Raw genomic sequence first — 15,725 nt, 5'->3', positions numbered from 1 at the left:
GGAAAGATGTAGTGAAAAAGATTTTGAGTGATTGGGGCCTGAACATGCAGGAGGGTGAAAGGCATGCAAGTAATAGAGTGAAGTAGAACGATGTGGTATACCGGGGTCGACGTGCTGTCAGTGGATTGAATCAGGGCATGTGAAGTGTCTGGGGTAAACCATGGTAAGTTCTGTGGGGCGTGGATGTGAAAAGGGAGCTGTGGTTTCGGTGCATTATACATGACAGCTGAAGACTGAGTGTGAGTGAATGTGGCTTTTGTTGTCTTTTACTAGCACTACCTCAAGCACATGCAGGGGTAGGGGCTTGGTATTTCATTATGTGGCGGGTTGGCGACGGGAATGAATAAGGGTAGACAGTATGACTTATGTACATGTTTATATATGTATATGTCTGTGTGTGTATATATATGTATACGTTGTGATGTATAGGTATGTATATGTGCGGGTGTGGATGTGTATGCATATACATGTGTATGTGGGTGGGTTTGGCCATTCTTTCATCTGTTTCCTTGCGCTACCTCGCTAATGCAGGAGACAGTGACAAAGTATAATAAATGATAAATATAGAAAATAAAACTTCAGAATATATTTGTTCAAGTGAACCATTAAGTGGTTAAAGGTCAGTTTGGAGGAATTATTTTAACCCATTTTTGTTTAATAAAGAATCTTGGTTATGATATTAGGGTATACACTTGTAACATGTATTTATATGATTTAATGTCATTTGCCTTGAAATAGTCTATAATTTCAATTAGTCAAAGATTGAACATATGTTTGTTTATATGTACAGGTACCAAAGTATTCGTCGAACAATTACATCAAGGCGAGTGGATATGGATGACTTTACTAACGTAGCAGCCTCCACCACCCTCTCTTCCTCTACCTCAACTCCAGCACTTGCTTCCTCATCTTCAGCTACATCATTATCATCTTCTGCGTCAGCTTCCACTGATAGTAAGATCATATTATGTACAAAAAGTTTGTTGTTTATGGGATGTGCTAGAAGGACCTCTTAGAATTTTAAGCACATACTTCTCAGTTCTGTTAATTTGGCCTTACTGTTGGTATCAGGAATGCTTTGAAGAATGTATATGAGAAACACTTAGAAAAGCAAATGGATTTGTATGTAGCATTTATGGATCTGGAGAAGGCATATGATAGAGTTGATAGAGATGCTCTGTGCAAGGTATTAAGAATATATGGTGTGGGAGGCAAGTTGTTAGAAGCAGTGAAAAGTTTTTATCGAGGATGTAAGGCATGTGTACGTGTAGGAAGAGAGGAAAGTGATTGGTTCTCAGTGAATGTAGGTTTGCGGCAGGGGTGTGTGATGTCTCCATGGTTTTTTAATTTGTTTATGGATGGGGTTGTTAGGGAGGTGAAGGCAAGAGTTTTGGAAAGAGGGGCAAGTATGAAGTCTGTTGTGGATGAGAGAGCTTGGGAAATGAGTCAGTTGTTGTTTGCTGATGATACAGCGCTGGTGGCTGATTCATGTGAGAAACTGCAGAAGCTGGTGACTGAGTTTGGTAAAGTGTGTGAAAGAAGAAAGTTAAGAGTAAATGTGAATAAGAGCAAGGTTATTAGGTACAGTAGGGTTGAGGGTCAAGTCAGTTGGGAGGTAAGTTTGAATGGAGAAAAACAGGAGGAAGTAAAGTGTTTTAGATATCTGGGAGTGGATCTGGCATCGGATGGAACCATGGAAGTGGAAGTGAATCATAGGGTGGGGGAGGGGGCGAAAATCTTGGGAGCCGTGAAGAATGTGTGGAAGTCGAGAACATTATCTTGGAAAAGAAAAATGGGTATGTTTGAAGGAATAGTGGTTCCAGCAATGTTGTGTGGTTGCGAGGCGTGGGCTATGGATAGAGTTGTGCGCAGGAGGGTGGATGTGCTGGAAATGAGATGTTTGAGGACAATGTGAGGTGGTTTGATCGAGTAAGTAATGTAAGGGTAAGAGAGATGTGTGGAAATAAAAGGAGCGTGGTTGAGAGAGCAGAAGAGGGTCTTTTGAAATGGTTTGGGCACATGGAGAGAATGAGTGAGAAAAGATTGACCAAGAGGATATATGTGTCGGAGGTGGAGGGAACAAGGAGAAGTGGGAGACCAAATTGGAGGTGGAAAGATGGAGTGAAAAAGATTTTGTGTGATCGGGGCCTGAACATGCAGGAGGGTGAAAGGAGGGCAAGGAATAGAGTGAATTGGATCGATGTGGTACACCGGGGTTGACATACTGTCAGTGGATTGAATCAGGGCATGTGAAGCGTCTGGGGTAAACCATGGAAAGCTGTGTAGGTATGTATATTTGCATGTGTGGACGTATGTATATACATGTGTATGAGGGTGGGTTGGGCCATTTCTTTCATCTGTTTCCTTGCGCTACCTCGCAAACGCGGAAGACAGCGACAAAGCAAAAAAAAAGAAAAAAAAATATTATATTATCCCTGGGGATAGGGAGAAAGAATACTCCCCACATATTCCCTGCGTGTCGTAGAAGGCGACTAAAAGGGAAGGGAGCGGGGGCTGGAAATCCTCCCCTCTTTTTTTTTTTTTAAAGAAGGAACAGATAAGGGGCCCAGGTGGGGATATTCCTCAGAGGCCCAGTCCTCTGTTCTTAACGCTACCTTGCTAATGCAGGAAATGGCGAATAGTTTGAAAGAAAGAAAGAAATATATATTATATATTTATTTATTCATTTTGCTTTGTCGCTCTCTCCCGCGTTTGCGAGGTAGCGCAAGGAAACAGGCGAAGGAAATGGCCCAACCCACCCCCATACACATGTATATACATACATGTCCACACACGCAAAATATACATACCTATACATCTCAGTGTACACATATATATACACACAAAGACATATACATATATACACATGTACATAATTCATACTGTCTGCCTTTATTTATTCCCATCGCCACCCCGCCACACATGGAATAACATCCCCCTCCCCTCTCATGTGTGCGAGGTAGCGCTAGGAAAATACAACAAAGGCCCCATTCATTCACACTCAGTCTCGAGCTGTCATGTAATAATGCCCGAAACCGCAGCTCCCTTTCCACATCCAGGCCCCACAGAACTTTCCATGGTTTACCCCAGACGCTTCACATGCCCTGATTCAATCCATTGACAGCACGTCGACCCCGGTATACCACATTGATTAAATTCACTCTATTCCTTGCCCACCTTTCACCCTCCTGCATGTTCAGGCCCCGATCACTCAAAATCTTTTTCACTCCATCTTTCCACCTCCAATTTGTTCTCCCACTTCTCCTCGTTCCCTCAACCTCTGACACATATATTCTCTTGGTCAATCTTTCCTCACTCATTCTCTCCATGTGCCCAGACCATTTCAAAACACCCTCTTCTGCTCTCTCGACCGCACTCTTTTTATTTCCACACATCTCTCTTACCCTTACATTACTTACTCGATCAAACCACCTCACACCACACATTGTCCTCAAACATCTCATTTCCAGCACATCCACCCTCCTGCGCACAACTCTATCCATAGCCCATGCCTCGCAACCATACAACATTGTTGGAACCACTATTCCTTCAAACATACTCATTTTTGCTTTCTGAGATAATCTTCTCGACTTCCAAACATTCTTCAAGGCTCCCAGGATTTTCGCCCCCTCCCCCACCCTATGATTCACTTCCACTTCCATGGTTCCATCCGCTGCCAGATCCACTCCCAGATATCTAAAACACTTTACTTCCTCCAGTTTTTCTCCATTCTAACTTACCTCCCAATTGACTTGACCCTCAACCCTACTGTACCTAATAACCTTGCTCTTATTCACATTTACTCTTAACTTTCCTCTTTCACACACTTTACCAAACTCAGTCACCAGCTTCTGCAGTTTCTCACATGAATCAGCCAACAGCGCTGTATCATCAGCGAACAATTGACTTGCTTCCCAAGCTCTCTCATCCCCAACAGACTGCATACTTGCCCCTCTTTACAAAACTCTTGCATTCACCTCCCTAACAACCCCATCCATAAACAAATTAAACAACCATGGAGACATCACACACCCCTGCCGCAAACCTACATTCACTGAGAACCAATCACTTTCCTCTCTTCCTACACGTACACATGCCTTACATCCTCGATAAAAACTTCTCACTGCTTCTAACAACTTGCCTCCCACACCATATATTCCTAGTACATTCCACAGAGCATCTCTATCAACTCTATCATATGCCTTCTCCAGATCCATAAGTGCTACCTACAAATCCATTTGCTTTTCTAAGTATTTCTCACATACATTCTTCAAAGCAAACACCTGACATATCTATAGATATATATTTATATATATATTCATATTTATTTATTTATTTTGCTTTGTCGCTGTCTCCTGCGTTAGCGAGGTAGCACAAGGAAACAAACGAAAAAATGGCCCAACCCACCCACATACACAAGTATATATATACACGTCCACACATGCAAATATATATACCTATACATCACAACGTATACATATATATACATACACACAGATATACATATATACACATGTACATAATTCATACTGTCTGCCTTTATTCATTCCCATCGCCACCTCGCCACACATGGAATAACAACCCCCTCCCCCCTTATTTGTGGGAGGTAGCGCTAGGAAAGACAACAAAGGCCCCATTCGTTCACACTCAGTCTCTAGCTGTCATGTAATAATGCACGGAAACCACAGCTCCCTTTCCACATCCAGGCCCCACAGAACTTTCCATGGTTACCCCAGACACTTCACATGCCCTGGTTCAATCCTTTGACAGCATGTCGACCCCAGTATACCACATTGCTCCAGTTCACTCTATTCCTTGCATGCCTTTCACCCTCCTGCATACTCAGGCCCCGATCACTCAAAATCTCTTTCACAAAATCTTTCCACCTCCAATTTGGTCTCCCACTTCTTGTTCCCTCCACCTTTGACACATATATCCTCTTTGTCAATCTTTCCTCACTCATTCTCTCCATGTGACCAAACCATTTCAAAACACCCTCTTCTGCTCTCTCAACTACACTTTTTATTACCACACATCTCTCTTACCCTTTCATTACTTACTTGATCAAACCACCTCACACCACATATTGTCCTCAGATATCTCATTCGAACACATCCACCCTCCTCCGCACAACTCTAACTATAGCCTACGCCTCACAATCATATAACATTGTTGGAACCACTATTCTTTTCAACCATACCCATTTTTATCTCCGAGATAACATTCTCGCCTTCAACACATTCTTCAGCGCTCCCAGAACCTTCGCCCCTTCCCCCACCCTGTGACTCACTTCCACTTCTATGGTTCCATCCACTGCTAAATCCACTCCCAGATATCTACAACACTTCTTCCTCCAGTTTTTCTCCATTCAGACTTACCTCCCAATTGACTTGTCCCTAAACCCTTCTGAACCTAAAAACCTTGCTCTTATTCACATTTACTCTCAGCTTTCTTCTTTCACACACTTTACCAAACTCAATCACCAGCTTCTGCAGTTTCTCACCCAAATCGGCCACCAGCGTTGTATCATCAGCGAACAACAACTGACTCATTTCCCAAACCCTCTCATCTACAACAGACTGCATACTTGCCCCTCTCTCCAAAACTCTTGCATTTACCTCCCTACCCACCCTATCCATAAACAAATTTAACAACCATGGAGACATCACGCACCCGTGCTACAAACCAACATTCACTGGGAACCAGTTTCTTTCCTCTCTTCCTACTCATCCACATGCCTTACATCCTCGATAAAAACTTTTCACTGCTTCTAGTAATTTGCCTCCCACACTGTATACTCTTAATACCTTCCATAGAGCATCTCTATCAACTCAATCATATGCCTTCTTCTTTCTTTCTTTCAAACTATTTGCCATTTCCCACGTTAGCTAGGTAGCGTTAAGAACAGAGGACTGGGCCTTTGAGGGAATATCCTCACCTGGCCCCCTTCTCTGTTCCTTCTTTTGGAAAATTAAAAAAAAAATGAGAGGGGAGGATTTCAAGCCCCACGTTCCCTCCCCTTTCAGTCGCCTTCTATGACACGCAGGGAATATGTGGGAAGTATTCTTTCTCACCTATCCTTCTACAGATCCATAAATCCTACACACAAATCCATTTGTTTTTCTAAGTATTTCTTACATACATTCCTCAAAGCAAACACCTGATCCACACATCCTCTGCCACTTCTGAAACCACACTGCTCTTCCCCAATCTGATGCTCTGTACGTGCCTTGACCCTCTCAATCAATACCCCCTATATAATTTCCCAGGAGTATTCAACAAACTTATACATCTGTAATTTGAACACTCACTTTTATCCCCTTTGCCTTTGCACAATGGCACTATGCATGCGTTCCACCAATCCTCAGGCACTTCACCATGAGCCATACATACATTGAATATTCTCACCAGCCAGTCAACAACACAGTCACCCCCCTTTTCAATAAATTCCACTGCAGTACCATCCAAACCCACCGCCTAGCCAGTTTTCCACAAAGCTTCCACTACCTCTTCTCTGTTTGCCAAACCGTTCTCCCTGACCCTCTCACCAAAAGTTTTTATTCATTCATTTATTTATTTATTATACTTTGTCGCTATTTATTTATTATATTTATTATAATTTATTATAATTTTATTTATTTATTATATTTATTATTTATTATTTATTATATTTATTTATTATAAAGTATTTATTATACTTTTTTATTATACTGTGTCTCAGAGGTGGAGGGAACGAGGAGAAGTGGGAGACCAAATTGGAGGTGGAAAGATGTAGTGAAAAAGATTTTGAGTGATCGGGGCCTGAACATGCAGGAGGGTGTTCAGGCATGTTCAGGCCCCGATCACTCAAAATCTTTTTCACTCCATCTTTCCCCCTCCAATTTGGTCTCCCACTTCTCCTCATTCCCTCCACCTTTGACACATATATCCTCTTGGTCAATCTTTCCTCACTCATTCTCTCCATGTGACCAAACCATTTCAAAACACCTTCTTCTGCTCTCTCAACTACACTCTTTTTATTACAACACATCTCTCTTACCCTTTCATTACTTCCTTGATCAAACCACCTCACACCACATATTGTCCTCAAACATCTCATTTCCAGCACATCCACCCTCCTGCGCACAACTCTATCTAAAGCCAACGCCTCACAACCATATAACGTTGGAACCACTATCCCTTCAAACATACCCATTTTTGCTTTCCAAGATAACGTTCTTGACTTCCCCACATTTTTCAATGCTCCCAGACCTTTTGCCCCCTCCCCCACCCTATGATTCACTTCCCCTTCCATGGTTCCATCCACTGCCAAATCCACTCCCAGATATCTAAAACACTTCACTTCCTCCAGTTTTTCTCCATTCAAACTTACCTCCCAATTAACTTGTCCCTCAACCCTACTGTACCTAATAACCTTGCTCTTATTCACATTTACTCTCAGCTTTCTTCTCTCACACACTTTACCAAACTCAGTCACCAGCTTCTGCAGTTTCTCACCCGAATCAGCCACCAGCACTGTATCATCAGCGAACAACAACTGACTCACTTCCCAAGCTCTCTCATCCACAACAGACTGCATACTTGCCCCTCTTTCCAAAACTCTTGCATTCACCTCCCTAACAACCCCATCCATAAACAAATTAAACAACCATGAAGACATCACACACCTCTGTCGCAAACCAACATTCACTGAGAACCAATCACTTTCCTCTCTTCCTACACGTAGACATGCCTTACATCCTCGATAAAAACTTATCACTACTTCTAACAACTTGCCTCCCACACCATATATTCTTAATACCTTCCACAGAGCATCTCTGTCAACCCTATCATATGCCTTCTCCAGATCCATAAGTGCTACATACAAATCCATTTGCTTTTCTAAGTATTTCTCATATACATTCTTCAAAGCAAACACCTGATCCACACATCCTCTACTACTTCTGAAACCACACTGCTCTTCCCCAGTCTAATGCTTTGTACATGCCTTCACCCTCTCAATCAATACCCTCCCATATAATTTCCCAGGTATACTCAACAAACTTATACATCTGTCATTTGAGCACTGTGCAAAAAAGTTTTATATATATTTATATATGTATATAAATATATATATCCCTAGGGATAGGGGAGAAAGAATACTTCCCACGTATTCCCTGCATGTCGTAGAAGGTGACTAAAAGGGGAGGGAGCGGGTAGCTGGAAATCCTCCCCTCTCGTTTTTTTTTTAATTTTCCAAAAGAAGGAACAGAGAAAGGGGCCAGGTGAGGATATTCCCTCTAAGGCCCAGTCCTCTGTTCTTAACACTACCTCGCTAATGCGGGAAATGGCGAACAGTATGAAAGAAAAAAGAAATATATATATTTATATATATTTTTTTTTTTTTTTTTTTTTTGCTTTGTCGCTGTCTCCCGCGTTTGCGAGGTAGCGCAAGGAAACAGACGAAAGAAATGGCCCAACCCACCCCCATACACATGTATATACATACGTCCACACATGCAAATATACATACCTACACAGCTTTCCATGGTTTACCCCAGACGCTTCACATGCCTTGATTCAATCCACTGACAGCACGTCAACCCCGGTATACCACATCGCTCCAATTCACTCTATTCCTTGCCCTCCTTTCACCCTCCTGCATGTTCAGGCCCCGATCACACAAAATCTTTTTCACTCCATCTTTCCACCTCCAATTTGGTCTCCCTCTTCTCCTCGTTCCCTCCACCTCCGACACATATATCCTCTTGGTCAATCTTTCCTCACTCATTCTCTCCATGTGCCCAAACCATTTCAAAACACCCTCTTCTGCTCTCTCAACCACGCTCTTTTTATTTCCACATATCTCTCTTACCCTTACGTTACTTACTCGATCAAACCACCTCACACCACACATTGTCCTCAAACATCTCATTTCCAGCACATCCATCCTCCTGCGCACAACTCTATCCATAGCCCACGCCTCGCAACCATACAACATTGTTGGAACCACTATTCCTTCAAACATACCCATTTTTGCTTTCCGAGATAATGTTCTCGACTTCCACACATTCTTCAAGGCTCCCAGAATTTTCGCCCCCTCCCCCACCCTATGATCCACTTCCGCTTCCATGGTTCCATCCGCTGCCAGATCCACTCCCAGATATCTAAAACACTTAACTTCCTCCAGTTTTTCTCCATTCAAACTCACCTCCCAATTGACTTGACCCTCAACCCTACTGTACCTAATAACCTTGCTCTTATTCACATTTACTCTTAACTTTCTTCTTTCACACACTTTACCAAACTCAGTCACCAGCTTCTGCAGTTTCTCACATGAATCAGCCACCAGCGCTGTATCATCAGCGAACAACAACTGACTCACTTCCCAAGCTCTCTCATCCCCAACAGACTTCATACTTGCCCCTCTTTCCAGGACTCTTGCATTTACCTCCTTTACAACCCCATCCATAAACAAATTAAACAACCATGGAGACATCACACACCCCTGCCGCAAACCTACATTCACTGAGAACCAATCACTTTCCTCTCTTCTTACACGTACACATGCCTTACATCCTCGATAAAAACTTTTCACTGCTTCTAACAACTTGCCTCCCACACCATATATTCTTAATACCTTCCACAGAGCATCTCTATCAACTCTATCATATGCCTTCTCCAGATCCATAAATGCTACATACAAATCCATTTGCTTTTCTAAGTATTTCTCACATACATTCTGCTCTTTCATCAGATTGGGGAAGAGCAGTGCGGTTTCAGAAGTGGTAGAGGATGTGTGGATCAGGTGTTTGCTTTGAAGAATGTATGTGAGAAATACTTAGAAAAGCAAATGGATTTGTATGTAGCATTTATGGATCTGGAGAAGGCATATGATAGAGTTGATAGAGATGCTCTGTGGAAGGTATTAAGAATATATGGTGTGGGAGGCAAGTTGTTAGAAGCAGTGAAAAGTTTTTATCGAGGATGTAAGGCATGTGTACGTGTAGGAAGAGAGGAAAGTGATTGGTTCTCAGTGAGTGTAGGTTTGCGGCAGGGGTGTGTGATGTCTCCATGGTTGTTTAATTTGTTTATGGATGGGGTTGTAAAGGAGGTAAATGCAAGAGTCCTGGAAAGAGGGGCAAGTATGAAGTCTGTTGGGGATGAGAGAGCTTGGGAAGTGAGTCAATTGTTGTTCGCTGATGATACAGCGCTGGTGGCTGATTCATGTGAGAAACTGCAGAAGCTGGTGACTGAGTTTGGTAAAGTGTGTGAAAGAAGAAAGTTGAGAGTAAATGTGAATAAGAGCAAGGTTATTAGGTACAGTAGGGGTGAGGGTCAAGTCAATTGGGAGGTGAGTTTGAATGGAGAAAAACTGGAGGAAGTGAAGTGTTTTAGATATCTGGGAGTGGATCTGTCAGCGGATGGAACCATGGAAGCGGAAGTGGATCATAGGGTGGGGGAGGGGGCGAAAATTTTGGGAGCCTTGAAAAATGTGTGGAAGTCGAGATCATTATCTCGGAAAGCAAAAATGGGTATGTTTGAGGGAATAGTGGTTCCAACAATGCTGTATGGTTGCGAGGCGTGGGCTATGGATAGAGATGTGCGCAGGAGGATGGATGTGCTGGAAATGAGATGTTTGAGGACAATGTGTGGTGTGAGGTGGTTTGATCGAGTAAGTAACGTAAGGGTAAGAGAGATGTGTGGAAATAAAAAGAGCGTGGTCGAGAGAGCAGAAGAGGGTGTTTTGAAATGGTTTGGGCACATGGAGAGAATGAGTGAGGAGAGATTGACCAAGAGGATATATGTGTCGGAGGTGGAGGGAACGAGGAGAAGAGGGAGACCAAATTGGAGGTGGAAAGATGGAGTGAAAAGATTTTGTGTGATCGGGGCCTGAACATGCAGGAGGGTGAAAGGAGGGCAAGAAATAGAGTGAATTGGAGACATGTGGTATACAGGGGTTGACGTGCTGTCAGTGGATTGAAGCAAGGCATGTGAAGCGTCTGGGGTAAACCATGGAAAGCTGTGTAGGTATGTATATTTGCGTGTGTGGACGTGTGTATGTACATGTGTATGGGGGGGGGGGTTGGGCCATTTCTTTCGTCTGTTTCCTTGCGCTACCTCGCAAACGCGGGAGACAGCGACAAAGTATAAAAAAAAAAAAAAAAAAAAGCATTCTTCAAAGCAAACACCTGATCCACACATCCTCTACCACTTCTGAAACCAAAAATGTTTTATATACATTTATAACATGTGAGTTAGTCTGCTGATAGTTAGTGTTCTGAATCTCTCCCACAACAGATAGTCTCTTCTTTAGCCTTTTTATCTCATTTTATAGATCAGTCCTGGTATGCCCATGAAAGTGTATTATGAAGCAATTGAGATAATTTCTTATGAACAGAAAATGTTATACATTTTGGTTATGATTTAAATACCAAAAGTTTCCCAAATCTCTGTAAGTTCTGTACATATGTAGGTAATCTCTGATGTGTAAAGCAGTTTCAAATAAATGAAGCTCCGACAGTGAATTTATCAATGGGTCACTGTGTTAAATGTCTGATTCACATGAGGAAAGCACTGCTTCTCTCAATACATCCCATTCCTCCCCCACTCCCCTTACATCCTTTGCTCTCACTTTTTTCCATTCTGCACTCAGTCTCTCCTGGTACTTCCTCACACAAGTCTCCTTCCCAAGCTCACTTACTCTCACCACTCTCTTCACCTCAACATTCTCTCTTCTTAGAAAAGTATAAATATATAGTAATTTGAATCATTTCAGTTAATAGGAAATATGAAGAGTAGTTAGAAAAATCTGGCAAATTAGCCATATTTGTTGCTTTACAAAATTATTGTGTCATGCTGTGTAAGGACTGTACCTTCCTTATCATGTTGTATGGGTAACTGATGTGCTAGGGATCTTTCTTTAGTGACCAAAGGTTATGCTGACTGAAGTAGGGTCAAAGCCAAAGTCTCAAACCTAGAAAATTTAGGTGGGTCCTTATGATAGAGGTTTTTAGAAAAGTATACATATGTAATAATTTCAGTCCTATCAGATAATAGTTATCCTTGGGGATAGGGGAGAAAGGATACTTCCCATGCATTCCTCATGTGTCGTAGAAGGCGACTAAAGGGGACGGGATCGGGGTGCTGGAAGCCCTCCCCTTCTTGTATTTAAACTTTCTAAAAGGGGAAACAGAAGGAGTCATGCAAGGAGTGCTCATCCTCCTCGAAGGCTCAGATTTGGGTGTCTAAATGTGTGTGGATGTAACCAAGATGAGAAAAAAGGAGAGATGGGTAGTATGTTTGAGGAAAGGAACCTGGATGTTTGGCTCTGAGTGAAACGAAGCTCAAGGGTAAAGGGGAAGAGTGGTTTGGGAATGTCTTGGGAGTAAAGTCTGGGGTTAGTGAGAGGATAAGAGCAAGGGAAGGAGTAGCACTACTCCTGAAACAGGAGTGGTGGGAGTATGTGATAGAGTGTAAGAAAGTAAACTCTAGATTGATATGGGTAAAACTGAAAGTTGATGGAGAGAGATGGGTGATTATTGGTGCATATGCACCTGGGCATGAGAAGAAAGATCATGAGAGGCAAGTGTTCTGGGAGCAGCTGAGTTAGTGTGATAGTAGTTTTGATGCACGAGACTGGGTTATAGTGATGGGTGATTTGAATGCAAAGGTGAGTGATGTGGCAGTTGAGGGAATAATTGGTGTACATGGGGTGTTCAGTGTTGTAAATGGAAATGGTGAAGAGCTTGTAGATTTGTGTTGAAAAAGGACAGGTGATTGGGAATACCTGATTTAGAAAGAGAACGTTATTGGGTTACGTGTTAATTGATAGGCGCGCGAAAGAGAGACTTTTGGATGTTAATGTGCTGAGAGGTGCAACTGGAGGGATGTCTGATCATTATCTTGTGGAGGCAAAGGTGACGATTTGTAGAGGTTTTCAGAAAAGAAGAGAGAATTTTGAGGTGAAGTGAGTGGTGAGAGTAAGTGAACTTGGGAAGGAGACTTGTGTGAGGAAGTACTAGGGGAGACTGAGTACAGAATGGAAAAAGGTGAGAACAAAGGAGGTAAGGGGAATGGGGGAGGGATGTGATGTATTTAGGGAAGCAGTGATGGCTTGTGCAAAAGATGCCTGTGGCATGAGAAGCGTGGGAGGTGGGGAGATTAGAAAGGGTAGTGAGTGGTGGGATGAAGAAGTAAGATTATTAGTGTAAGAGAAGAGAGAGGCATTTGGACAATTTTTGTAGGGAAATAATGCAAATGAGTGGGAGATGTATAAAAGAAAGAGGCAGGAGGTCAATAGAAAAGAGCAAGAAGTGAAAAAGAGGGCAAATGAGAGTTGGGATGAGAGAGTATCATTAAATTTTAGAGAGAATAAAAAGATGTTTTGGAAGGAGGTAAATATGGTGCGTAAGACAAGGGAACATATGGGAACTTCAGTGAAGGGGCTAATGGGGAGGTGATAACAAGGAGTGGTGATATGAGGAGATGGGGTGAGTATTTTGGAGGTTTGTTGAATGTGTTTGATGATAGAGTGGCAGATATAGGGTGTTTTGGTCAAGGTGATGTGCAAAGTGAGAGGGTTAGGAAGAATGATTTGGTAAACAGAGAAGAGGTAGTAAAAGCTTTGTGGAAGATGAAAGCCGGCAAGGCAGCAGGTTTGGATGGTATTGCAGTGGAATTTATTAAAAAAGGGGGTGACTTTATTGTTGACTGGTTGGTAAGGTTATTTAATGTATGTATGACTCATGGTGAGGTGCCTTAGGATTGGCGGAATGCTTGCATAGTGCCATTGTACAAAGGCAAAGGGGATAAAAGTGAGTGCTCAAATTACAGAGGTATAAGTTTGTTGATTATTCCTGGGAAATTATATGGGAGGGTATTGATTGAGAGGGTGAAGGCATGTACAGAGCATCAGATTGGGGAAGAGCAGTGTGGTTTCAGAAGTGGTAGAGGATGTGTGGATCAGGTGTGTGCTTTGAAGAACGTATATGAGAAATACTTAGAAAAGCAAATGGATTTGTATGTAGCATTTATGGATCTGGAGAAGGCATATGGTAGAGTTGATAGAGATGCTTTATGGAAGTATTAAGAATATATGGTGTGAGAAGCAAGTTGTGAGAAGCAGTGAAAAGTTTTTATCGAGGATGTAAGGCATGTGCATGTGTAGGAAGATGTAGAAGAGAGGAAAGTGATTGGTTCTCAGTGAATGTAGGTTTGTGGCAGGGGTGTGTGATGTCTCCATGGTTGTTTAATTTGTTTATGGATGGGATTGTTAGGGAGGTGAATGCAAGAGTTTTGGAAAGAGGGGCAAGTATGCAGTCTGTTGTGGATGAGAGAGCTTGGGAAGTGAATCAGTTGTTCACTGATGATACAGCGCTGGTGGCTGATTCTTGTGAGAAACTGCAGTAGCTGGTGAGTGAGTTTGGTAAAGTGTTTGAAAGAAGAAAACTGAGAGTAAATGTGAATAAGAGCAAGGTTATTAGGTACAATGTGGTTGATGAACAAGTCAGTTGGGAGGTAAGTTTGAATGGAGAAAAACTGGAGGAAGTGAAGTGTTTTAGATATCTGGGAGTGGATTTTGCAGCAGATGGAACCATGGAAGCGGAAGTGAATCATAGGATGGGAGAGGGGGCGAAAGTTCTGGGAGCGTTGAAGAATGTGTGGAAGTCGAGAACATTATCACCGAAAGCAAAAATGGGTATGTTTGAAGGAATAGTGGTTCCAACAATGTTATACGGTTGCGAGGCATGGGCTATATATAGAGTTGTGTGCAGGAGGGTGGATGTGCTGGAAATGAGATGTTTGAGGACAATATGTGGTGTGAGGTTGTTTGATCGAGTAATTGATGAAAGGGTAAGAGAGATGTGTGGTAATAGAAAGAGTGTGGTTGAGAGAGCAGATGAGGGTGCTTTTAAATGGTTTGATCACATGGAGAGAATGAGTGAGGAAAGATTGACCAAGAGGATATATGTGTTGGAGGTGGAGGGAACGAGGAGAAGTGGGAGACCAAATTGGAGGTGGAAAGATGGAGTGAAAAAGATTTTGAGTGATTGGGGCCTGAACATGCAGGAGGGTGAAAGGCATGCAAGGAATAGAGTGAATTGGAACGATGTGGTATACCGGGGTTGACGTGCTGTCAATGGATTGAACCAGGGCATGTGAAGCGTCTGGGGTAAACCATGGAAAGGTATGTGGGGCCTGGATGTGGAAAGGGAGCTGTGGTTTCGGTGCATTATTACATGACAGCTAGAGACTGAGTGTGAATGAATGTGGCCTTTGTTGTCTTTTCCTGGCGCTACCTTACGCACATGTGGTGGGAGGGGGTTATTATTTTATGTGTGGTGGGGTGGCGATGGGAATGAATAAAAGCAGACAGTATGAATTATATACATGTGTATATATGTATATGTCTGTGTGTGTGTATATATATATGTTTACGTTGAGATGTATAAGTATGTATATTTGCGTGTGTGGACGTGTATGTATATACGTGTGTATGTGGGTGGGTTCGGCCATTCTTTCGTCTGTTTCCTTGCACTACTTCGCTGATGCGGGAGACAGCGACAAAGCGAAATACAAAATAATAAAAATGAAAATCAGTTAATAGGAGATATGAAGAGTAGTTAGAAAAATGTGGCAAATTAGCCATATTTGTTGCTGTGCAGAATTAAAGTGTCATGCTATGTAAGGACTGTACTTCCCTATCACGTTGTATGGGTAATTAATGTGCTAGGGATGTTTCC

The 15,725-nt window shown here is 42.4% G+C and overlaps 1 protein-coding gene across 1 annotated transcript in view; it reads left to right on the top strand.

The window, feature by feature from the left end:
* LOC139766688 (uncharacterized) overlaps positions 1 to 15,725 on the top strand; it is a 375,409-nt gene that overhangs the window by 218,343 nt on the left and 141,341 nt on the right. Inside the window, exon 14 of the mRNA XM_071695606.1 lies at positions 791 to 954. Coding sequence (XP_071551707.1) covers positions 791 to 954 — 164 coding nt within the window. The remainder of the gene's footprint in view (positions 1 to 790; positions 955 to 15,725) is intronic.

Source organism: Panulirus ornatus, chromosome 58 (assembly GCF_036320965.1).
Source record: "Panulirus ornatus isolate Po-2019 chromosome 58, ASM3632096v1, whole genome shotgun sequence".
Lineage (NCBI taxonomy): Eukaryota > Metazoa > Arthropoda > Malacostraca > Decapoda > Palinuridae > Panulirus > Panulirus ornatus.
The sequence above is the reverse complement of the archived record's forward strand: the minus strand, read 5'-3'. Positions and strand labels throughout refer to the sequence as shown.